Source organism: Acomys russatus, chromosome 32 (assembly GCF_903995435.1).
Source record: "Acomys russatus chromosome 32, mAcoRus1.1, whole genome shotgun sequence".
Classification (NCBI taxonomy): domain Eukaryota; kingdom Metazoa; phylum Chordata; class Mammalia; order Rodentia; family Muridae; genus Acomys; species Acomys russatus.
The window spans coordinates 34,216,720-34,241,383 of NC_067168.1; the positions used below are offsets into that span (position 1 = coordinate 34,216,720).

At 43.3% G+C, this 24,664-nt stretch overlaps 1 protein-coding gene across 3 annotated transcripts in view; it reads right to left on the minus strand.

The window, feature by feature from the left end:
- Nucleotides 1-2,079: 2,079 nt before the first annotated feature.
- The window catches only part of Rbm5 (RNA binding motif protein 5), a 35,736-nt gene continuing 13,151 nt past the window's right edge, over nucleotides 2,080-24,664 (minus strand). For all 3 annotated transcript variants that reach the window (XM_051140610.1, XM_051140613.1, XM_051140611.1), the window contains 19 exons: nucleotides 23,093-23,176; nucleotides 22,254-22,314; nucleotides 20,108-20,173; nucleotides 19,545-19,705; nucleotides 17,359-17,456; nucleotides 16,670-16,757; nucleotides 16,439-16,516; nucleotides 16,286-16,358; nucleotides 14,434-14,519; nucleotides 14,000-14,084; nucleotides 13,699-13,790; nucleotides 8,740-8,901; nucleotides 6,745-6,894; nucleotides 6,595-6,666; nucleotides 5,847-6,026; nucleotides 5,496-5,570; nucleotides 4,228-4,325; nucleotides 4,019-4,148; nucleotides 2,080-2,680 (listed from right to left, as the gene is read on the minus strand). In XM_051140610.1, coding sequence (XP_050996567.1) covers nucleotides 2,555-2,680; nucleotides 4,019-4,148; nucleotides 4,228-4,325; nucleotides 5,496-5,570; nucleotides 5,847-6,026; nucleotides 6,595-6,666; nucleotides 6,745-6,894; nucleotides 8,740-8,901; nucleotides 13,699-13,790; nucleotides 14,000-14,084; nucleotides 14,434-14,519; nucleotides 16,286-16,358; nucleotides 16,439-16,516; nucleotides 16,670-16,757; nucleotides 17,359-17,456; nucleotides 19,545-19,705; nucleotides 20,108-20,173; nucleotides 22,254-22,314; nucleotides 23,093-23,176 — 1,965 coding nt within the window. In that variant the 3' untranslated portion in view covers nucleotides 2,080-2,554. The remainder of the gene's footprint in view (nucleotides 2,681-4,018; nucleotides 4,149-4,227; nucleotides 4,326-5,495; nucleotides 5,571-5,846; nucleotides 6,027-6,594; nucleotides 6,667-6,744; nucleotides 6,895-8,739; nucleotides 8,902-13,698; nucleotides 13,791-13,999; nucleotides 14,085-14,433; nucleotides 14,520-16,285; nucleotides 16,359-16,438; nucleotides 16,517-16,669; nucleotides 16,758-17,358; nucleotides 17,457-19,544; nucleotides 19,706-20,107; nucleotides 20,174-22,253; nucleotides 22,315-23,092; nucleotides 23,177-24,664) is intronic.

Consider the following 24,664-nt stretch of genomic DNA (forward strand, 5'->3'; position numbering starts at 1 on the left):
TGTCTCAATTATCTGCTGAGCAACCTCTCTCCCTTCTTCAGGCAAGGCCTCAATTAAATTTACAATAATCCTGTGTCTGGCTCCCAAGTGTTAGGAGTATACACTATACTGCAAACATCTTTTTAGCTGTGGTGCTTTTAAAGGACAGAAGAAAGGACCCCTGAGTAGTTTACAGCCTTGCCAACAAAGCACTTTACGTTGAGTTTAGCACTATTTTCCTATATTCAGTTTAGGAAGAAGCCTTGTGCTTGGGACACTACTACTCACTACCACCCAAACTGATGTGGCCAGATAGATGATGGAGTGCTGCCACCTTGTGGTCACAAGTAGCACTGTGTTCTCAGGAACTGGGTTTCCTGAGGAAGCTCCGTTTTGTGACTGACTCCACCTGTTCCTGAGGGCATTTACCCCTCCATAATAGGGGTAGCTGGGCTCCAGTACCCTTGAGACCCAACAGCCATACTGTGCATGCCTGGAGAGCTTAGCTCAGGCCTTGGCTACTCATCTGGGCTTTAAAACTTGTTTGATGCACAGCCATGACAGCTGCTACTGGATGGTCCTCAAAGCCCTGGACACTGTAGCAGCTGTCCAGGCCAAGGGCAGTCTGGACTCAGGAACCCTGGAGGCTTCCTGCAGATCAGCCTAGGCTGACAGGGAAATTTGCACTGCCTCACACACCTAAGACCCAAACATAGCAGAAAAGCACCCCATAGGCAGGGCAGAGCCATTTCATCCTTGGTGCTGGAGTTGGGGATCAGTAGGAGGGGGATCTGTGCCCTTAGGACTTCAGCCTTAGTCATCAGGGGTGAGAGTTATATAGTACCAGGATCCTGGAAACATGGCTGTGCACGAGACCTGAGCCTCGAGTCTGAAACTTCAAAAATCAGGCTCAGATACATGGTAACAGGTATGGCTGCAGAGCAACATTAAGTCTGAGCCTTTTCCCTCCTAGCCAGTAGAGTAAGGAGTGGAGGGCTCCTGTTAGTGTGGGGCAGTCAACTGAAGGCTTGAGACGGTCAGGGGCAGGCTGGCTTCTGCTGGGCACACTACCACCCAAGCTTCGATGACTTTGGTGCAGGTAATCAGGAGCCCATCACACCTGTGCTGGCCTGATACGCATGCAAGCTGCCTGTCAGATGCAACTAATTAGGCTGCTTATGACAGCTGCTCAGGTGGGAAAGGCACTACCCTCTCTCTAGAGGCTTCTGGAGGTAGGGCTGATGGTCCCCAAGGCAGGCACTTGTCCGGCTGATTGGGAATTTGTGGCCTCATCTGTGGCAGGTTGCCATGTATGACCACCCTTGGGAGTTCTGCATTTAACCCTTTGCCTAGCAAAGCTGCAGCACAGCTCTCCAGGGTTTTCTACTCAGCTTGCTGGGACTGACCCATTTAAAGTCCTTCCCATTGTCCACCTCAACTGTGGAAGGGATGATCATGCCTGCCTCAACATATGCTACCTTCTGACAGTATCAGACTAGTGCAGTTAAAGCTGTTTCACCCTGGCTGTGTGAGCACCCATGCAAGTTTGAGACCCACACACCAGCTGTGGTGGTATACCCATAGTTCTTGCACTTCTAGAGGCAGAGGGTCTCTGTGAGTTCAAGTCCAGCCTGGTCTACATAGGAATTGCCAGGACAGCCAAGGCTACACAGAGAAACCACCCCCAAATCAAATCACAGGGCGTAGAGACAGCTCAGCAATAAAGCACTGGTTGCTCCTGTAGAAGGCCTGGATAGTACATGTATAGGTGTTCTGTGGGCATGTTGGTATGTACCCGTGTGCTTGGAGGCCAGAAGTGACACTGGATCTCCTGAGATTGTAAAGCAACAAATGAAGAAGTAACACAGCCACACACTCCCTGCCCTGGCGGGTCTCGAATCTGAAAACTGGAGCAGAAGCATCCTCATCCATGTTTAGGAACTGGAAGCAGAGGCAGCCCAAAGATCACAAGTACCAAACCAGCCTGACTATAGAAAACAAAAACAAAAACATACAAAAAACCCCACCAAACAGAGACAACAGATCTGACTGGCTCAGACAGCCTTACCACCCATCCTCTCAATAAAGACACAGGAAACCCATTTTTTAAGGTATTTGTTTTGTAAAGGAGCCAGACATGGCAGCTAGACTGAAAATCTTCCAAAATTCTGTACAAATGTATAATATACAAATATACACAAGGCTATTGCCAAGAAAAGACATAACAACAGCAGCGGTGGTTTTGGTGTTGATAACCACCCGAGCTTCTAAAGCCTCCAGGAGGGAGGGACAAACACAGGCTACAACATGTAAAACAATTACATTTACACTATGTACACTGAAGTATAAAAAGCCCATTGTCCCCTCTGTTCACAAATCCTCAGGTGGGAAGGAAGGCTGTTTGCCAGATGACCCACATTAGGGAGCTCATTTAAGGTGGAAGGGAGAACCCCACAGAATGAAGTGGTTCACCCTAAAACTATTAATAGCACAAGGCATGCCCTTAGAGAGACAGGCAGTAAGAGCAGATTGAGGAGATGGCTTGCTCCCTGTGCTCATCATTGCTTCCCCAGCCTCACTCCATCTCAGTGAACCGGGCAAACATGGCTTTCCGAACAGCATCTTTGTAGGAATCGGCACCTGACAACCCATACGCACTGCCTTTGGCTCCTAAGCCAGCTCCTTTTAGCCGGACTTGAGCCTGGGGAAACAAAAAAAATATTAGTAGCTGGAAAGCAAGACATGGACTGTACCCACCTCTCATCCACCCTCACGACTGAGCTGAACCACTCATGAAAAGAAGACAGGGCTGACACTGGACCTGGAGGCAGTTTTAAGGACTGGGGCAATAAGAGTGGCTAAGAAAGATGGACCCACCCATCTGAGTGGCCCTAAATGCCTACTCAGTCAACATTCATGGCTGGTAAGGTCTCTAAAGCATTTTGCTGAGGCCTGGGCAAGGTAATTGCAGGCACAAATTAGAACAGTATGGATGCCAATAAGACTCCCGTGTATTGGGGAAACATGCTTTCGTAAACTGTACTAAAAAGAGGAAAAGCTCTGAAAACAGCTGTGCTAGCAGGGCACTGCGGGGGCAGTCTCTGATACAATCCCTGCCTTGGCCAATGGGTCTGAGCCCAGGGCCGTCTCAGTTTGGGCTTGGACAGGTTGGTGATTTCTTCTAAATTTAAATTAACATGGGTGGGTGGGGGTGAGGAGGTTTAAGACAAGGTCTCACTGAGTTGATCAGCTAGGCCTTGGGATCCTCCTGTTTTAGCCTGCCAAATACAAGCTTATCATCTTAAATTTTCTTAAAAAATAAAATAAAATAAAATAAAATAAAATAAAATTGTGTGTGTGTGTGGCACATGTGTGGCATGGTACATACATGTCAGAGAACAACTTTGTAAAGATGGGTCTCTTCTTCCAATTCTGTGTGGGTTCTGGGGATCTAACTCAGGTTGCTGGGCTTCCATATTAAGTTACCTATTAAGCTATCTTGTTGGTTCCAACATATAATTTAATTATTCTTTTTGTTTTGTTTTTGTTTTTCTCTGTGTTAACCTTGGCTATCCTGGACTCAGCTCTGTAGACCAGGCTGGCCTTGAACTATTTATTCATTTTTAATTTTATGTCTATGAATATTTTGTCTGTATGTGTATTTGTGTACCATGTACATGCTGTGCTTATGCAGACCAGAAGGGGGAGTCAAAACCCAAAACTGGAATTACAGACTACCAAGTGGGTGCTGGACACTGAACCTGGGTTCTCTGCAACAGCAGGGACTGATGAACTAGCCCTCCAAATTTTATTATTTAAAACAAAGGCACCAGGCCTGTGGTACATGCCTTTAATCCTAGCATACTAGGCAGAGGGAGGCAAATTTCCGTGAGTTTGATCCCAGCCTTGGTTATATAGTGAATTCCAGGAAAACCATGTCTACACAAAAACAAAAACAAAACTCCCTCTCAAAACAAAAGAAAACAATAGGGGATGAAGGGAGGGCTTTCAGGGAAGGTGTGCCTTGGCCTACACGTACCTCAATGGGAGCTGTGATGCCTTGACACTTCCTTCCTAAGCCTGAGCCTTCCCGCCAGCCCATGGCCTGTAGCATCTTGTTGCCAATGTTGCTGTGGTCAATGCCATCTTTGGTGGGCTGCTCGTAATTCCTGCCAGTGGCAAACACACAGTTACTTAAAACAGCCAGAGCCCCAGCTAATGAACTGGAAAATGGTGCACATCACATACACAGTGCCAGCATCAAACTGCTTCTTGCGCTTGGGTTCTGGAGGCTCTGGAATTCCGTATTTCTCTCGTCTTTCTGCAGCTCGATCTCGGTATTTCATCTACATAAAAAACAACAAAAAACAAGGTAGTATTCTTATTTTAACCTACAATAGTCTTACACAAGCAGACATTAACCTGAAGTGCCTGAAGTGTCCTTTACTCTGGAGCTTGACTATATAGTGTGTTTTTTTGTTTTTTTCTCAAGCTAAGGTTTCTCTGTGTAGCCGTGGCTGTCCTAAACTTGCTTTATAGACCAGGCTGGCCTCAAAGTCACAGTGACCCGCCTGCCTCTGCCTCCCCGAGTGCTGGGATTAAAGGCGTGTGCCACGATGCCTGGCTCACTAGTGTGGTCTTAAGTACCAAATTCCTTTATTTCCTTTACCACTCTTCATCACACTGCTTGTTATTGTCCTAAAGATGAGGACCCTAAAATTCTCCACCTCCAGTTAGCAGGACGACAGGTCTACTTTCTGAGACATCCAGCAGACCCTGCAAGGCAGGCACTATAATTAACCGGAAAGCAGAAACTTTAAATACAGACACCTCAGATTTATCTTGGGGCAAGAAATTTCTAATTTTTTTTTCTGGGTTTCCCCCACCCCCAAAGACAGGGTTTCTCTGTGTAGCCCTGGCTGGAACTTACTCTTTAGACCAGGTGACCTCGAACTCAGATCTGCCTGCCTCTGCCTCCTGAGTGCTGGACTTATAGGCGTGCGCCACCGTGCCTTGGTCTAAATGACTTTTAATGTACAGGCCTCTGTGCATTTACACTTCTGTCTGTCTGGTCCTATCTCATCAGCCACGGTTACCATCTGCTGTCCACTCCTCCCTTCCACATCACTGGTCAATCATTACATGCTTTCCTGTGAAGCCTTCCTCATCACTCACAAAGGATTACATTACCAGGACAAACATATTTTTTTTCTTTAATTAAAGCCAGTGTGGGGCTCACAAAACACAGGATAGTCTAGTCTACATGAGCTACTTGGCTGGATAGCAAAGTGTTTTTGATAGAGCCCTCCTCTTTGCCTTAGGAACTAAAGGCTACCCATAAAAGCAAAGTAAAAAGACTGATGTAGTAGTGTATATCTATAGTGCTAGCTACTTGGAAGAACTGAGCCCAAGAGGTCAGGGTCAGCTTGTGAACACAGCAAGACTCTAAACAAACAAAGTACTAAAGGCAGACACGTCAGGATTTTCATCCTGGTATACAGTATCCATTCATTCACCTCTCTCTCCCTCAGCTCCAAGGCTTCCAACTCCTGCTCGCTCAGCCTGGATCTTCGGTAGATGTCCATATTTTGCTATTACAAAAGAGTTTACAGACACACTTAGAATTCAGAGCATTTTAATATGAAATGTCATAACATCAGTACTTTGTTTTGTATTCTAGCCAAATCTCAATACACCATAGCATCCAAAGCAAATCCTGGGGCGTGAAGACATGATGCTTCTCTTTGATTCTACAACACCAGGTACCTAATGCAACAGCAGGTTATTTACTGAACCCTCACCAGGGTCACCACTCCCATCATTAAATTCTCTCCCTTCCCCCAATATGCTTCTACAAGCAATGCTACCTTGTGTAAGTCGGAGAGCTGCTGGTGCCTGACCAGTGCATCTCTGTTTGGGAACTGACGTCGGCACAGCAGGCAGGCCATCTTCTTCCAGTCGGCTAGTTTCTCTTCCTCACTCTCAAGTCTCTCTACGAGCTCCTCCTCATTGTCACTATCACCACTGTAAGCAGCAACCAGACCTCTCTGGGGACAAAATGACAATGGGTCACTAGAAGTCCATAGATTAAAAAATGCCAAAATGTGAGAGACGTCCATTACTTTGTGTTGTCCTTTAGGAGTGAAGGACACCTCATCAACTGTATGGAACAGCCTTCCAGTACCAACCCTTTGGAGCACGAGAAATGGGTTCTAAAATGACTGTTTTCAAGCCACTGACCACGCATAAAAACCCCAAATGCAACATCAGATCAGCATAGCGGCCCAGCTAGCCCAGTGTCTATCAAAGAAAATAAGTCTTTGCTTTGTCCCTATTTTCTTTCCAGACCATTAGACATTCTATTTACAAATGCCTCAAAAACCAATTTACTTAGCTTAGAGATTCAGGTTTCATTCACCGGTCCATCTCACCTGATCTCAGGCACAGAAAACAAAGCCCTCAATGTGGATTCTATATGCCAAAGCTGCTCCAAATACCCACTGACAGAGAAAAACATCCCATTTAGGAAGGAACTGCATTAGCCAAGATGTAGCAGAGATTTAAAGTGAGACATAAAGCACACACTTAGTTAAAACACAGATGGCACTTCCTTACTTTAAGGGGATTTTCTTCATCTCCATTTCGTACCAATTCTGGGATGAGTTGCTGCCTTTCTGCTAAGGCTCCCTGGGAAACAGAACAAGCCATAAGCCTCAAGTGTTACAGACACCCATCACGAAGTGTAGCTATTCCTGTTATCATTACCTTCTTCTCAAAGAGAGCAAAGCCAGCGTCTGCTGCAGCAGATTCTCTCCTTTCTTCTTCTCTCAATGAATTGACAGGTTGAAAGCTGTTTTTAAAATTTTCTTTCTGTTTATTTAAACTCTTAGCCCAGCGTTCCATGTCTTTGGCAATCTAGTATCAAACAATAAACACCATCAAAAAGCACTTACTTCTCTGTAACCCAACCTAATAAATAAGCCAACAAGAATCTTTTTTTTTTTTTTTTTGGTTTTTTTCGAGACAGGGTTTCTCTGTGTAGCCTTGGCCATCCTGGACTCACTTTGTAGACCAGGCTGGTCTCAAACTCACAGCACTCCGCCTGCCTCTGCCTCCGGAGTGCTGGGATTAAAGGCGTGCGCCACCACGCCCGGCAAGCCAACAAGAATCTTATGTGGTGGGCTGGAGAGATGGCTCAGAGGTTAAGAGCACTGACTGCTCTTCCAGAGGTCCCGAGTTCAATTCCCAGCAGCTATAGGTGGCTCATGACCATCTATAATGAGATCTGGTGCCACCTTCTGGTGGGTAGGCATACATGCAGGCAGAACACTCCACATAATAAATAAATAAGTAAATCTTATTTATTTATTTATTTTTTGGCTTTTCGAGACAAAGTTTCTCTGTGTAGCTTTGGCTGTCCTAGACTCACTTTGTAGACCAAGCTGGCCTCAAATTCACAGCGATCTGCCTGCCTTGGCTCACAAGTGCTGGGATTAAAGGCGTATGCCATCACACTTGGCTAATAAATCTTAAAATAATAAAATAAAATAAAAAGAATCTTATGTGGTGAGGCATGGTTCCTGGAATCCATGGAAAAAGAGGAGAGAATTGATACCTTTAAAATTGTCTCTGACCTCCACATACAAGCCATGGCCAGCAAGCATGCACATACAAGTGCAGACACATAAAATGTTCAGTAGTTTGAAATGTGCACCTTTCCCCCCCAAGACTTATATTTTAAATTATGTAAATGTGTGCTGGTCTGTGCACTGAATACAGTGCCTGCAGAGGCCAGGAGAGGGTGTCAAATTCCCTGGAACCAGAGTTACAGATGGGAAGATGTCCGACCTGAGTGCTGGGAATCCAACTCTGGTTGTCTACAAGAGCAGTATGCATAGCTAAACCATCTCTGGCTTTCAAACTTAAGTTCTGAGGATCCTACTCAGGCTTGTGTAGAAAGTACTTTAATGATAGAGCTATCTCCCTAGTTTCCTGTTTTATTTATTGTTTGAGACAAGGGTTCATGTAACCTTAATTCAAAGTTAAGGCTTTGCAAAGTTGTCTTGTTTTTTCAGAAGATCAAACTAGCGCTTGAAATACCAGACAAGCATTCTGCCTTGAGCTACATTTCTTTCTTTCTTTGGCTTTTCAAGACAGGGTTCCTCTGTGTAGTCTTGGGTGTCCTCGACTCACTTTGTAGACCAAGTTGGCCTTGAACTCATAGCAATCCTCCTGCCTCTGCCTCAAGAGTGCTGGGATTAAAGGTGTGTTCCACCATGCCCGGCTCTTGGTACATTTCTTGCCCAAACCAGTTTTTTATTTTTATGGATTGCATGCCAGGCAATTACTCTACCACTGAGCTGTCTTACCAGTGGTTTATTTATTTTGAGCCTGGGTTTTACTAAGGTGCCCATAGTGATTTAAAAAAAAAAAAAAAGCCAGCCGTGGCAGTGTAATCCCAGCACTCAAGAGGCAGAAGCAGGCGGATCACTGTGAGTTTGGTCTACAAAGTGAATTCAGGACAGTCAAGGCTACACAGAGAAACCCTGTCTAAAAAAAAAAGGTATTATACACTGGCCTTAAACTTGCGAGCCTTCTGTCTTAGCATCTCAAATTGTTGGGATTATAGGCTTAAACCACCAGGATTGGTAGCCCAAGTTTTTAAGAATCCAAATAAAGCTGACCTAAGTATTATAAGGCAAAAGTGAAGAATTAAGTCAATTTAACTCTCTGACAAAAGAATTATTGGCTAGGTCATACCTGTTGAGCAGTTTTGCTCTTGGGTTTTTCTTTCTTCTCCTTTCCTTCTTTTGTGGAAGGCAGGCCCGTCTGCTGGTTAGAGCTAGACTCTGCAGCTGGCACATAGGTTTCCTTCTCTCCATCCCAGTATAAGTACTGCTGTGTTAAGGAGTTGTAGTAGTACTACAAGAAAAAAAGAGTATATAACGGACATACAGACTTGCTGATAGAGGTTTTGTGGTGCTGGGGATTGAATCTAATGCCATATATATGCTCGATAACTGCTCTACCTCAAGTTCTGTTATCGTAAACTTATACTATATAAATAGGAATGTGTGCCTGTAATCCTAGCATGCAGGAGGCTTAAGAGGATTGCAAATGCAAGGTCAGTTCAGGCTACATAGTTGAGAACCTATCTAAAAACAAAACAAAAACCTAAGTAAGTCTGGTATAGGCGCCTATTTGTAATCCTTGCATTTGGGAGGTGGAGGCAGGAAGATCAGGATTCAATTCTCATCTAGAAAGGGAATTCTAAACCAGATCATTTTCTTTTCCTTTTTTCTTTCTTTCTTCCTCTTTTTTTATTTTTTATTTTTCAAGACAGGGTTTCTCTGTGTGTAGCCTTGGCTGTCCTGGACTTGCTTTGTAGACTATGTTGGCCTTCAACTCAGAGACCTGCCTGCTTCTGCTTCTCAAGTGCTGGGATTAAAGGTGTGCACCACCATGCCCAGCACCAGATCATTTTCAATACAACAAACAAAAAACAGGACTAAATATACCGAGGGCATGTGATAAGTACTTCATGCTCAGAAAGGACCCATAGAACACTTCCCCAAGCATACCAGAGTATGAACACTCTAGAAAAAGTAGAATATGATTTCTTCCCAAGAATCTAGTAGGGTTTTGTTTTATTTAAAACAAAACAAGCACTTGGGAGGCAGAAGTAGGCAGTTCTCTGTGAGTTCGAGGCCAGCCTGATCTACAAAGCCAAGTCCAGGACAAGCAGGGCTATACAGAGAAACCTTGTCTCAAAAAACCAAAAATCAAACCAAAATAGGACCTGATAGTTAGAAACAGTGGCTGTTTTTCCAGTGATTCTGGGTTTGATTCACAGGAACCACGAACAGGGCAGCTCACAACCATCTGTAATTCTGGTTCCAGGGGATCCAATCTCCTAGCCTCTTCCAGCACCAAATACTAGGCACATAAGTGGTACACATGGATGCAAACACCCATAATAAAATAAAAATTTAAAATTAAAACAGGGTCTCACGTAGCTGGGCTTGCTCACACTTGCTCCATATAAGAGGATGCTTTGAACTCCTCATCCTCCAGCTTCCACCTCAAAAACCTAGGATGATAGGCATATGCCACACGTGGCTTATGTAGTTGTTTTTGAGACAGGGTCTCACTATGTAGCCTTGGCTGTCCTGGAACTCACTATACAGACCAGGCTGGCTTTCTGAACTTGCAGAGCCACCAGCTTCTGCCTAGGATGCGTGTGCTATCACACTTGGCTTTCCTTTTCTTAAGATTATGTTTAGTACGGATGTGGTTGGTGTATCTACATGCTCAAATCAAGCACAGAGGTCAGAGACAATTTGTAGACACTAGCTTTCTTCTGCCATATGGGTTCTGGGTCATCAGGTTTGGCAGTGGGCCTTTACCTACTCTACTTGCTGGCTCTTCTATGATGTGCCTTACAGAAAAAGGTACTGTGGGAGTGCTAACATCTATGGCTGCCATGGAAATGGTCAGACTGAACAAATGAGGGAAGTGAAAGAACTAAGAAGCTGGGCACACAGGCAGGTAGCATGCTGTTTTTTCACACTTCCCTCCCAGAAACCACAGGCACTCAAATCAACTTCTTGCTAAATGTACTTGTTTTGCTTTCCTATATATACAGTTCCTAGTCATAAATAGATACTTATTTATGGAGTGTTAAAGTTGCTTTTCCTCCTTAAAAGTTATAGACAGTACAAAAATAAAACATTCCTTGGATTTGTTATGCCTTGTTCTCAAGAATACATAGACGGGTGCTGGAGAGATGGCTCAGAGATTTAAGAGCACTGGTTGCCCTTTTGGGGGTCCTGAGCTTAATTCCCAGCAACTACATGGTGGCTCACAACCATCTATATAATGTGATCTACTGCACTCTTCTGGCGTGCAGGTGTACACGCAGGCAGAGTACTGTATATATAACAACAACTACATAAATCTTAAAAAAAAGAATACATAGACATGCTACGTAAAGAAACTGAACACAAAAGACCACACAGTGTCTGAGTCCAAGTATATAAAACATCTAGAACAGGCAAATTCAGAGACAAAAATGTCTTCTTTTTTGGGGGGTGGGGGGGGGGGAGAGAGGGGCAGAAGAAGGGGAGTGATTTGAGATGATAAAAATGTTCTATAAATTAGAGGTGGCAGCTGCACAATAAGGTGACCATACTGTAATCCACCACATTATATACTCTGAGTAAAATAGTGAATTTTAGCTGGGCAGTGGTGCCACGCGCCTTTAATCCCAGCACTGGGGAGGCAGAGGCAGGTGGATCATGTGAGTTCGAGGCTAGCCTGGTCTACAAAGTGAGTCCAGGACAGCCAAGGCTACACAGAGAAACCCTGTCTCAAAAAAGTGAATTTTATTTCACAAATTTGTTTTTAAAGAAATCTTTTTAATCATGTGTAGGGTCTGCATATGGGTATGTGAAGGTGAATGCAAGTATCCCTGGAGTCTGACAAATGCTCTGGACACTGGATAGAGAGACAGTTATAAGCAGCCATGTGTGCTGTGCACCAAAACCAGGGTCCTCTGGAAGAAAAGCAGGTGCTGAGCTTCAGCCCCTGTAATTTCTTCCTTCTTATTTAAAGATAACATCTTACATAGATCTTGAACTTCTGATCCTCCTGCCACCACCTCCTGAGTGCTGGGTTTACAGGTGTGTGCCACTATGCTTAGCACAAAATATTTTTTTCTAGTTTTTGAGCCAAGGTCTGACTTTGTAGCCTCTGGCTGGCCTGGTACTTGCTATGTAGATCAGAGTCAAATTCACAAAGATCAGTCTTTTTCTGTCTCGGCAGGTACTGACTGGGATTAAAGATATGTACCATCAATTCAATGCTGGGCCCTGAGCTGAAGAGATGGCTCAGCAGTTAAGAGCACTGTCTGCTCTTCCAGAGGTCCTGAGTTCATTCCCAGCAACCACATGGTGACTTGCAATTATCTATGAGATCTGGTATCCTCCCCTGGTATGCAGGTGTACATGCAAGCAGAACACTGTATATGTAATAGATCTTTTTAAAAAATTTGATTCTATCCATTTATCCATCCTTTTGCTTTTTGGAGACAGGGTTTCTCTGTGTAGCCATGACTGTCCTGGAACTTGTTCTGTAGACCAGTCTGGCCTCAAACTCAGTGATCTCCTGCCTCTACCTCCCTAGTGCTGGGTTTAAGAGTTTGGTGCCACCACCACTGTGCTGGCACAAAAATCTTTTCCCCCCTTTTCTTTTGTTTCCTGCATGCTTGTCTCCTCCACAGGACTCTGAGTCTGAGAAGTTTGTAAGAACATGCAGGTCCAGCTTCTCCAATGTTATGGAAAGGGACCCTTTCCATCAGGAGCCCTTAGCACAAAAATCTTAAATTTGACAAAATTATCTCAAAATGGAGTCATAACAGTGGATGCTTAAGGGTAACAAGCAGGAGGACTTGGCAGATGTGTTTGGAAAGTTATTAGTGGTATATATACAAGTATGTATCCATGCAAACCTTAATTAAGGAGTGGCACACTGGGGCTGGAGAGGTGACTCAGTGGTCAAGAGCACTGACCACTCTTTCACAGGCCCAGGTTCAATTCCTAGCACCCATGGTAGTTAACAACCATGTACACCTCCAGTTCTAGGGAATCCATTGTCCTATTATAGCCTCTGTGGAACACTGCACACACATGGCCAACATATATACATGGAGGAGCAATACACATTATAAACAAGGTGGGGGAGCTGGAGAGATGGATCAATGGTAAGGGCACTGACTGCTCTTCCAGAGGATCCAGGTTCAAGGCCCAGCACTCACATGGCAGCTCACAACTGTCTGTAACTCTGAGATGACACTCTCACATGGACATACATAGTAGCAAAACACAATGCACATAAAGCTAAATAAAGTTTAAAAAAAAAATTAAAAGAGCTGCACATTCCCAACTCATATACTTTATGTACATATAATATACCTCTAAAGATTTTTTAAAAAGTTATGTGTAAGAGTGTTTTGCTTGTATGTATACAAGTGCTCCATGTTTGTGCCTGGTACCCATGAAGGCCACAAGAGGGCATCAGTTACCGTAGAACTGGGAAGATGGGCAATATGAGTTTCCATGTTGGTGCTGGGATTTAAATGCCATCCTTGTACAAGAGTAACTTAACCACTGAGCCCTTTCTCTAGCCCACCTCGAAACACTTTTTATTGTATTAGTATTGTGTGCGCTGTGGATGCATGTGTATGCCAGACAGAAGACAATGGGGGGGGGGGTTGGTTTTCTCCTTCCACTCTATTCTAGGGATCAAATTCAGGTTGTCAGGCTTGCATGGCAAGTACTTTAACCTTAAATTGTGAAGTTAATGCTATTCATTGGGCCAGATGCAGTGGCACACACATGTAATCCCAGCACTCAGGAGGCACAGGCAGGTGGATCAATGTGAATTTGAGGTCAACCTGGTCCACAAAGCAAGTGCAGGACAGCCAAGGCTACACAGAGAAACTGTTTCCAACAAAACAAAACAAAAAACCCCCAACCAACCAACCACAAACCACCAAATTTATGCATTGGTGGCCATGAAGAAATTAATGAAATTAATTAATTAATATATTAAATTAATCTGGGTCACACACTCCTTTTAGGAAAATTTTCAACTCCGGCCCCATAAGAGACCTAGGTAAGACCTAATTTTTCTAGTGGTATTAAAGGGAATAGCACTTACTTGTGAATTAGGGTCATAGTATAGCCCTGTTGTAGGATCATAATAATATCCTGAAGATTCATCATATTGATAAGTAGAAGTGTCAGGTACTGCTGCAAAAACAAACCCCAGCCAGTCATTCTACGTAAGAAACTTGATGTCAATCCCTAAGCCAGTGAGCTACAGCAGGCCTCAATGTTCTTTCTTCTCATTCCCAAATGTCCCTCTGACACCCGCTTCAAAGGGAGAGGAATGAAAATTAACAACAAAGGCAACAATTAGGACCTTCCAACTGTCAACAGTCCCATGAGGTTTGGCTTACCATATTTGGTACCAGGAACTACACCAGTAGGGGAAGCAGCTGGGGCCTGTGTACTTGTGCTAGTGCTAGGCTGTGCTTCCTCAGTCTGGAAAGAACATTAGCTTCAATATAATTTCAACTGTAAAGCCTTTTAAGAGAACTAAGTCACTGCAATCATCTAGGAGGAAGGACTCCCCTGACAGACACTGCAGCAAGGACCTAGGGCAATTCTATAGCAAAGAGACATGCTGAAGCATTCACGAAGCATAGCTACGTTCTGTTTTGTACTTTATATTTAAAATAACATGCACACACACATAGTAATTCTCAAAAAACTAAATAAAGAAATTAGGTGAAATGTATGTCATTAGTCAATCCTGGTTCATAAACCAGGAAAGAATAATATCCAGAGAGCAACAAAGCTATCAATTCTGTATTTAAGAGCAGGAGATTACCGGAGAGCCAGGTGGATTGGAGGTCTGATTATAGAGCTGGGGACTCTGGGACACTACAGCTGCTGAGGTGGTAGTCACTGCTGTGCCTGATGATAAATAAAAGGGTTAGGCAGAGTTAAAGCACTGAACTCCAGGACAAGTGTTCACTTTGTAATCTTTCTTCTCTCTTTTTTTTGGAGGCAGGGTTTTTTTTTTTTGGTTTGTTTTTCAAGACAGGGTTTCTCTGTTATCTTGGCTGTCCTGGGCTCACTTTGTAGACCAGGCTGGCTTTAAACTCATAGCAATCCACCTGTTTCTGCCTCCTGAGTGCTGGGATTAAAGGTGTGCGCCACCGCTGCCACGTCCAGCTTGGTTTTTTTGTTTTTGTTTTTTTTTTAAATGTAGTTTAATGGTGACCTCAAACTCATGAATCCTCTGCCTGGGATTACAGGGATGTACACCTTCCTGTCAATTTGTGCATGTATTTTGTTTATTTTTGTTTTTTGAGATGGTCTTGCTTTGTAGAGCAGGATGCCTTCAACGTTGTGGCAATCTTCCTGCCTCTAACTCTCTAGTGCACATGCCCATGTCTGGTTCTGTTCCTAAACTAATTAGGTCAGTTCCTAACCTAATTCCCATCAAGGACTCTGGAATCAATGACAGTTGCTTAAAATCCTACTAGAGTAAGATACACATCTGGGCAGTGGTGGCACATGCATTTAATCCTAGCACTCTGGAAGCAAAGACAAATCATCTCAGCCTGGTCTACAGATTGAGTTCCAACACAGCCAGGACTACACAGAGAAACCCTGTCTCAAAAAATAAAAACCTCAATACTCCCCCCCCAAAATAAACAATACAAAAATTTTTTTAAGCCCCTAAAGCCCCCACCCTAACCCACAAGTTTCACTATATAGGTCTTACACTTGCTAGATAGACCAGCTAGCCTCAAATTCACAGAGATCCTCCAGCCTGACTCTAGAATTCCTGGGCCACCACACCCAGCTACCCAACTACTACATCTAATGCCAAAGTCCTTTTTCTTTTTGGAGACAAATTCTTTGTGTAGTTCTAGAACTCACTATCTAGGTAAAGCTTGCTTCTAACTAAGAGACCATCTTGCCTCTGCCTCCAGAATGCTGGGATTAAAGGCGTGTGCCACGACACCCAGCAATTCAAGTTCTCTCTCTCTTCTTTTAAAAAAATAATTATTACGTATAGTGTTCTGCCTGCATATGTGCCTTCACTCCAGATGAGGGCGCCAGATCTCATTATAGGTGGTTGTGAGGCACCATGTAGTTGCTGGGAATTGAATTCCGGACCTGTGGAAGAGCAGCCAGTGCTCCTAACCTCTGAGCCATTTCTCTAGCCCACCAAAAATTCTCTTACTGTGGCTCTTCTGGTGGGTGTCTGTCACCATAGGGCCACATACTCTCTGCTTAGCTCAACTTCCATGGTCATTCAAGAGTCAACATGGAGTGGGCAACACAGCTAAATTTCAAGAATAGAGTTAATCATTGCATGGTCTCTAAATTAATTCAAGGGCCAGGTGTGGTGGCGCATACCTTTAATCCCAGCACTTGGGCTGGCAGAGGCAGGCGGATTGCTGAGTTCGAGACCAGCCTGGTCTACAAAGTGAGTCCAGAACAACCAAGGCTACACAGAGAAACCCTGTCTTGAAAAACCAGGGGCGGGGGTTATATTGAGTCTTAGTGTACACAATAACTTTTACTAGACTTTTTGGCAAATGATGACAGTCCTCAATGTGCCCTCTCAGTTCTTGTAAAGTTATGGACTTGTAGCTTTGGGTCTAGTTAGTATTTCCTCAACCACTGTTACTTAAACAGAAGCAAACAAAAATGAAGCTTATTACCTGACGTAGTTGATACATCAGACTCCAGTCCTCCAGCTTGTTGTTGATAAAACTGCTGGTAATCCTGTGAGTACTAAGGCAGAGTACACCATTAAAGCTGCTATTTTAGACAGTCTGTACATCAGAAGTTGAGTGCTAGCCAAATTCACCTACTTGAGTGTACTGTCCATAGCCATCCTGGCCTGGCTGCATGTAACTGTAGTCAACATTGCCTCCTTCTCCACTTTGAGACTATAAAACACAAGAAGAAAAAGAACCAAAGATAAATTTAGTAAACAAAAAGTAAATATGTCACAAAGCAATCCCAAAAAACATTATAGCAAGCTTCTACTCTGAGCACAAGAGGAAAAGTCATCAAGGAAAAAGACCCTTTCTTCCTCTTACCTGAGTGGATGACCACTGAGCAGCAGCAATGGCTGTACTAGCTACAGAGAAGGCGCTGACTCGGTTACCATCTGGAAGGACCAAATCTCTGAAATTAAAGATGTAACCATGTAGTTGTCTCTTGTCTGTCCAAAGCTCCACTGTGCCAGGGAGCAGCAGTTCATTCCAGCCTCTGGGGTTAGGGGAGGGACTATATGTCTCAAATGTGAACATGTGTGTGAGGGCGTGCTCGGTATGTGGAGACTAGTGGTTGACATTTGGTGTCCTCTTCTCATTCTACCTTGTTTTTTGAGGCAGGGTCTGTAAGATCTCCTTGTCTCCACCTCAGTACTAAGGTTACAGGTACAGCAAGCACTGTACCTACTAAACCATCTTGAGGCTCTAAACAAAGGATACTCACAGCATTAGACACTAATGTGACACATTAACATGCTGTCCTGCAAGCTAAGGATTATTTCTGGACAGGTTTGCATTGCACTGCTGACACTACTTCTGGCAACTGTTATTAACTGGTGATAGAGGACTGGCGGGATAAACTCTAAGGGAAGACCATCAATCCTCTCCCGCTTGGTCTACAACGAGGGAAGCTGTGTTGACAGTATGGAGCTGAGGTACAACTGGTAAACATCTCTGTACAGGTAAATATGAAGACATGAACAGTATGAAATAAGGACAACACCATCACTCACTTTCTGGCACTTTTTGCAAAATCAACTCCAATAGTTTTCCCATCAATTTTCAATGGAGGATGGAGACTCTGTAATATCTGAAGCAGCTGAGAGGCATCCTGGAGGAGAAAGCGAGAAAAATAATTTAGAATATAGTCCTACCACCTACTCCTTCTAAGAAATAAAGCTTTCCATTTAAAAAGAGCAGAGAGGAGCTGGGCGTGGTGGCGCACACCTTTAATCCCAGCACTCGGGAGGCAGAGGCAGGCGGATCGCTGTGAGTTCGAGGCCAGCCTGGTCTACAAAGTGAGTCCAGGATGGCCAAGGCTACACAGAGAAACCCTGTCTCGAAAAACAAAACAAAACAAAACAAAACAAACAAACAAAAACAAAAACAAAAACAAAACAAAAAAAAGAGCAGAGAGGAGGAGGAGGAAGTAGCAGTAGTAGTGGTACTAATTAATAGTAGTAGCTTAGTAACTTCTTGGCATGCTTGGGGACATTAAAACTTGAGAAAAGAAATACCTCTAGTATATGAAGTTATCCAGAATTGTTAAAGGAATGAATGCTAAGTTAATCTAAGGGTACAAATTTCTGCTCTGGCAGGTATTAGCATTACTAAATATCAAAGAAATTAGTCCTTAATTTAGCACAGCAAAACCCTGGGCTCTAGGAGCCTCACATAACAGCATCTACATTAGCTGAGCCACATGGCCTCTTAACACAGCTGTTTTCTGTTTAAGGCAGGGTTTCACAACATAGGTCTGGCTATTCACTATAGCCTAGAACTCAATATATAGACCAAGCAGGCCTCAAACATAATTTACCTGCTTCTGCCTCCAGAGTGCTGGGATTAAAAGCATGTGCTAAAATACCAGGCTGCTACTTGACTTTTAGGGCTGGAGAGATGTCTCAGCTGCTCAAAGAACTAGCTGCTTTTCCAGAAAATCTAGTTGTATTCCTGGCATCCACATGGCAGCTCACAACTATCAGGAGATGCCCAGGAAATAAATATCTTTTTTTGCCAGCTCTCATATAGTGAAAGTTGCCTACTTTGCTCAAGTTCTTTGGCACTGCCTACCTCACTATTTTCAAGGAAGTTACTATGGCCTAAGAAGCAAATACAGGTAGAAAGAGACAGCTTCTGTATGGGATTTTTCATTTGGGAAACAAAAATCATAACTAAAATGGAAAGAGTAACATCAGATTTGGATGTTCATAATACTTGATTAAAGAGCATAACAAACTCTTTATATTGACGGTTTTCACGAATGATAATGATAAGCAAATCTTGTTTTATTCTTTCTTTCTTTTCTTTCTTTTTTTTCTCCAGATAAGGTCTGTGTATAACCCTGGCTGCCCCAGAACTCACTGTAGACCAAGCTGGCCTCAAAATCAGAGATCCACTTGCCTCTTCCTCCTGAGTGCTGGGATTAATCAAAGATGTGCACCTGGCTCTCTTCTCTACATTATTCTAGTAGGGTTCTTTCTGTATTTTGATGGTAGAGCTTAAACCCAGGGCCTTGCACACACTTTGCCACTAAACAACTTAGCATTAAATGAAGATTGAAGAAAAAGATTTATTTCCATTTAATATATTTTGTTTGTTTGGTTTTTTGAGACAGGGTTTCTCTGGGTAGCCTTGGCTGTCCTAGACTTGCTTTGTAGACCAGGCTGGCCTCGAGCTCAGGAGCAATCCAACTGCCTCTGCCTCCTAAGTGCTGGGATTAAAGGCGTGCGCCACCACTCCCAGATTTTCATTTCCTAGGTATGTGGGTATGTATGTGCACATGGGTGCCTGCAGAGACTAGAAGAGGGATGGTATCAACTCCTCTGGAGATGGAGTTAAAGGTGGTTGGGAAGAGCAACAAACACTGAATGACCAGGCCGTCATTCCAGCCTCCAGATTTTTACGTTTTGTTTTTTCTCTGTGTAGCCCTGGCTGTCTAAGACTCACTTTGTAGACCAGGCTGGCCTTGAATTCATGGAGATCCACCTGCCTTTGCCTCTAAAGTGCTGGGATTAAAGGCGTGTGCTACCATGCCCAGCTCAGTTTCCTTTTTAAAAAGGAAAGATTTAGTTTCAGGCTATACTTTTTGCCAGGGGTACTGACCTCTTAACAGCATACTCAGCAGGATATTAAAGTGAAAAAAAAGGGAAGAAAAAACAAAACAAAACAGACCGAAAGATCCAATAGAGAACCTTACCATTGCAGAAGACAGTTGCACAAATGCAAAGCCTCTGTTCTGCTGTGTCTGTTTGTCTTTTATGAGGCGAATGTTATTAACAGCTAAAGAAGCATAGGGAGACAGTGCTGTCATAATGGAATCCACCACAGTGTGCGGAGCTATGTTCCGAAGAATAATTGCTGTTGATAAATAAGAAAAAGAACAAGCTTTCTTGCCATCCCCCCCCTTTTTTTTTTTGGAGTTAGGGACTTTCTGTGTAGTCTTGGCTGTCCTGGTACTTGCTCTGTATATCAGGCTAGCCTCAAACTCAGAGATTAGCCTGCCCACCCACCCCCGCAGAATAAGAGGTGTGCGACACCACCTCCCGGCACCATGTTTTTCAAAGGCAGGTTTACAGGCAAAAATACGCGTTTTTGTAGGTTTTGGTTATTTTTCACCCTGATAGGGTAAGAAAATTCAGAAGATCAATCTTCTACAGGGAAAACTAAAGTTGTGGATGCTCATTTGAAAATGTAAGGGAACTGAGCTTGCTCAGAGGTCAACTTTGAACACAAAAACCAAAGGATTACATTTGAACTTACTGTCACAGTAGTAATCCACAGACTGAACGGACTCTGTGGTTCCAGGGGGCACTTCCTGTTCAGAGTCTAGGAATAAAGGAGATCCAAATAAAGACAGACAGACAAAGAAAAAAAGCCCCATTTCTTTCTGTTGCAGCGTATGTGTCAAATCAAGGTCCCCTTTGCATACTTGGCACAGTATATGTACGTGTGTGCGTGTGTACATGTACACACACACACACACACACCCACCCCTTCACCTCCCGAAAGCAATTTGTTTTTGTTTCCAATGGTCCTCCATGGTCTTACCACATAGCTCAGACAGGTTTTTGTTTTTCTTTTTTTTTTTTTTTTTTCTACGCAGGGCTTCTCTATGTAGCTTTGGCTGTCCTGGACTCATTTTTGTAGATCAGGCTGGCCTAGAAGTTAGTGATCTGCCTCTCTTTGCCTCCCTAGTGCTGGAATTAAAGGCATGTGCCACCACACCCGGCACCATACAGGTCTTGAACTCTTGGCAATCCTATCTCAGCTTTGTTTGTAAGTGTGAGGATTATAGACATGAGCCACCATTCCTAGCTCCCATATAATTTTAACAAAGAAATACATAATAACTTCAGAAGTACTTATGTACGAGATAGTTTCAAGTTGCCAAGGTTGGCACCCAACCTGAGGATGACCTAGAACTCCAGATCATCCTGCCTTCACCTGAGAGCCAACTTTTTATTTTAAGCACATCGAACAGCCATTTTGCTTGGGAGGGGGAATTTTTTCTTTGTGCGGTATATGCACGTGCTCATTCACATGTCCACATCTGGGTCTCTGTTGACTCTTCCATTCATTCATGCATTCATCCAGACAGGGTTTCTCTGTGTAGCCTTGGCTGTCCTGGACTCCCTTTGTAGATCAGGCTGGCCTTGAACTCTGCTCTCTTGAGTACTGGGATTATAGGCTGCGCCACCTTGTCCAGTTTCTTACCTTGTTTTTTGACAACGTTTTTTAATTCACTTTGTGGTGACCCATTTGTAAGCTGGTCAGAGTACTAGGGACTGCTCTGCAATGCCTCTCCAGCACTACAATTACAAGCATGTCACCGTGCCCCACCTAATTTTTTTTTAATTGTGTGGGTGTTGAGGATTTGAATTTAAGTCCTCATGCTTGCACAGAAAAAACTTTTCCTTTTAAAAAATATGGCTGGTGAGCATTTAAATGCTTTAATGACTTTATTCTGAAGTACATTTCACAATTATCATTATTTTTTTTTGCCACTAAAACAGGGCAAAAAAAAAAAAAAAGAATCGTGTAGAAATAAAATTCTTAAGATTCAAAGAATGTGGTGGATGTGTGGGGCTCAGTGACAACACTTGCCTAGCATGTGTGTGCAAGGTATAATGAGGACAGCAGCCAGGAGTGGGGGTTCAAGCCTTTAATCCCAGCACTCAGAGAGGCAGAAGAACTCATCACTGTGAGTTTGAGGCCTGTCTGGTCTACAAAGTGAGTCTGGGACAGCCAAAACCACATAGAGAAACCCTGTCTCAAAAAAAGCACCCCCCCACCCCAAAGAAAGAAAATTTGGTTGGGCGTGATGGTACACATCTTTAATCCCAGAACTCCGGAGATAGAGGCAGGCAGATCTTTTTGAATTTAAGGCCAGCCCAGTCTACAAAGTAAGTCCAGGACAGCCAAGGCTAGACGAAGAATTGTGGCTATACTTTAACCTCATAACCTCAACAGCTAATGTGGAATGCAAACAATGGACCAGTGTAGGACGGCACCACTATGTAGTATGCAAATCAGGTGAACAGCCTTAACTTTGAAAAAGAATTTTCTGTTCTCAAGTCATCATCAGCATCTACTTAGCACAAGGTAAAAAAGATGTAGGTTAGGCCGGGCGTGGTGGCGCACGCCTTTGATCCCAGCACTCGGGAGGCAGAGGCAGGCGGATAGCTGTGAGTTCGAGGCCAGCCTGGTCTACAAAGTGAGTCCAGGATGGCCAAGGCTACACAGAGAAACCCTGTCTCGAAACGGCCCCCCCCCCAAAAAAAAGAGATGTAGGTTATTATGTATGTAAGTTCCTAGTCTAAATATCCTAAAAATTTATACTTTTCCTTAGGTTCATAGGCAGTGTCAGTTTTAATTGCATTTTCCAAACAGCTGAATCCACGCTTACCAAACTTGTCTGCTCCACATCGGAAGCATTTTAGTCTTTTCCTGAAATTGTTAAGGCAGCACTGGAAAAAAAAAAGTTTTATCTGTAATTATTTCTTACATTAGGCTAGGCTTTCTAGTCATCATGTGGGTTAGAGCAGTGAGGCCACAGGTAACTCAAACAACTAACTATAAAAGCAAAAATTGCTATTATGTATCCTAAATGGAAGGATATAAGACAAAAGTTTTAGCCTGTGAATTCTCCCAAGCATTGTATTTTGAAGAAGGTTTCCATTTTCACCAGGATGAGTTTTCTTGCAGCAGCCACTGACAAGTTTTACCTTATATTAAAAAAGCATTACATGGACCGTCATATATGCCAATACAATGTAAGCTGAACACGACCTTCCCCCATAGCAGGCTCATGTACAGTGAGTAAGTAACCTCAGTACTCTCAAAATAGTAAGACTTACAATCAAGTTCAAAACTCAGCACTGGTGATAGGACCAATACTACTGTACACCAAAGTTCTCAAGGATTTCTGTTAATATTACTAAGAGGATGTGTCAAATGCTGAGACCTTCAGAATTCTATAAATGACAAAGGGAAATACATCTAAAAACCTTAATTAAAACTCTGGACAAAAACCCCAAATCTCCACAAGCAAAAACTCTACAGAATTCCAGGGATCTTGTTCTCTAATGCCAGCATAGGAAGACCAAAGAAAACACAAGAAGTACACACAAAAAAATGGATTTCTGATACAAGCTAGTGATTGTGCTCATCTTCTTGGTAGGGTATCAGAGATATGGACAAAGAGAAAAACGTGGTATACTATACTTGGGGAGAACACATGCTTACCTTATTACAAAGCCAGTCTTCAAACTTAGGTCTGGGGTTGCTGTAATGCATTGCAATGTGCTTTCCTTGAATCACCAATTTTTTCTGTAAAAAAAAGAAGTAATTAGTTATTCCCATTGTGAGAAGTGTGTGTCCATTTTCCCAGGGCAGAGCACACTTCGGAAAAATCAGTGCTCTGGAATTAAATGGACAACATACGGGGAAGACCAACCACCGCCACCTATACTCTGCCCATCCAATCCTTCAGATAGGCAGTAAGAGAATGGGATGCGGAGTAAAGGTAAACGGAGTCAGGGAGTGCTGAGAAAGCTGCCAAACACTAAACGCTGACATGCACCAGGCTGTGTCTCCCGCAGAGACAGAAGTCCTAACATTTAGCATTGACAGGCTGCCTGAAAGTGACAGTAAGTATATTTCAAAAGCAGAAGACAGACCTCTTCCAGTTCTGAGACTGTCTCCTTTATTAGCCCTTAGCATAGTGTCCTTGGGCTTGGCGTCACTTTTTCCCAGTCCCCATCCTTATGTAATGTAAAAGGCTTTGTTTTTTTCCCTTCCCCCAAATTCTTGCTTCAGGATGTATTCTTTCGTGGGACAAAGGGAGGGGTCTCACTTTAAAAGGGAACTTGATCAGAACTCCTTCTTAGTAAGGACTACACTGAATGCTACCAACTCTAAACAGCTAAATGAGATCTTCATGCCAAACGTGATCATGTCATGTCCTAGGTGACAGTTGTGCTTTTTTCTGAAATGGACTCTCTTCAGGATGAGTAATCAGGAGGCCAATGAAGTTTCTTCAGGGGGGTAGGAAAGTTCATAAAGTGTACACCACCTTATTATTTAAGTCAACCAAGGGAGTAAAAAGGGACTTTACTCCGAAAGGTCAAAACTCTGAGCTGAATCAATTGAGGCAAGAGCATCCCTGGTACCTGCCCCCAAAGAGCCTTCACTTAATAGGAGCATCATCTCTGTTCTTTTCTCAGGGAGGGGGATGGTTGTAATAGTTGTCTAACACTATCAGAACAGACTTAAATAGGACATTCAGATTTTATTTTATTTTTTTTGAGACAGGGTCTCACTATGTGGCTCTGGCTGGCCTGGAACTTAAGAGATCTGCCTGTCTCTGCCTCTGGAGTTATGGGATTAAAGGCGTGAGCCAACATAACCAGCTCAGATTTTTAAAAGTTGTCTAAATACTGTTGGGCAATTTGGTTCTCACAAATCATGCTATAAATATTGTCTCTGTAGCATCTAAAGGCAAATTTGCATGTCTGGCCAAGATGGAAAGAGCTGAAAGGCCATCTATGCACTATGATGTACAGCAGCAACTATAAGATGTCGACATATCCCACTAGGAGGGATGTGTGTTGGAGAAACTCCAATCTACCACTGGGTTCCTAATCCTACTGTCCTTTATTTCTGGAGTGAATTTGAATGTAAGAAAATATTACATATTAACAAAGCTTTGTATACATTAAAATTGCAGAAACCTTAAAATGTCTTATATGTTTTAATTTCTTAGGTTATTCATTCTGATACATCTACTGTATCAAAAAAGGCTGTGAAAGAAAGTGG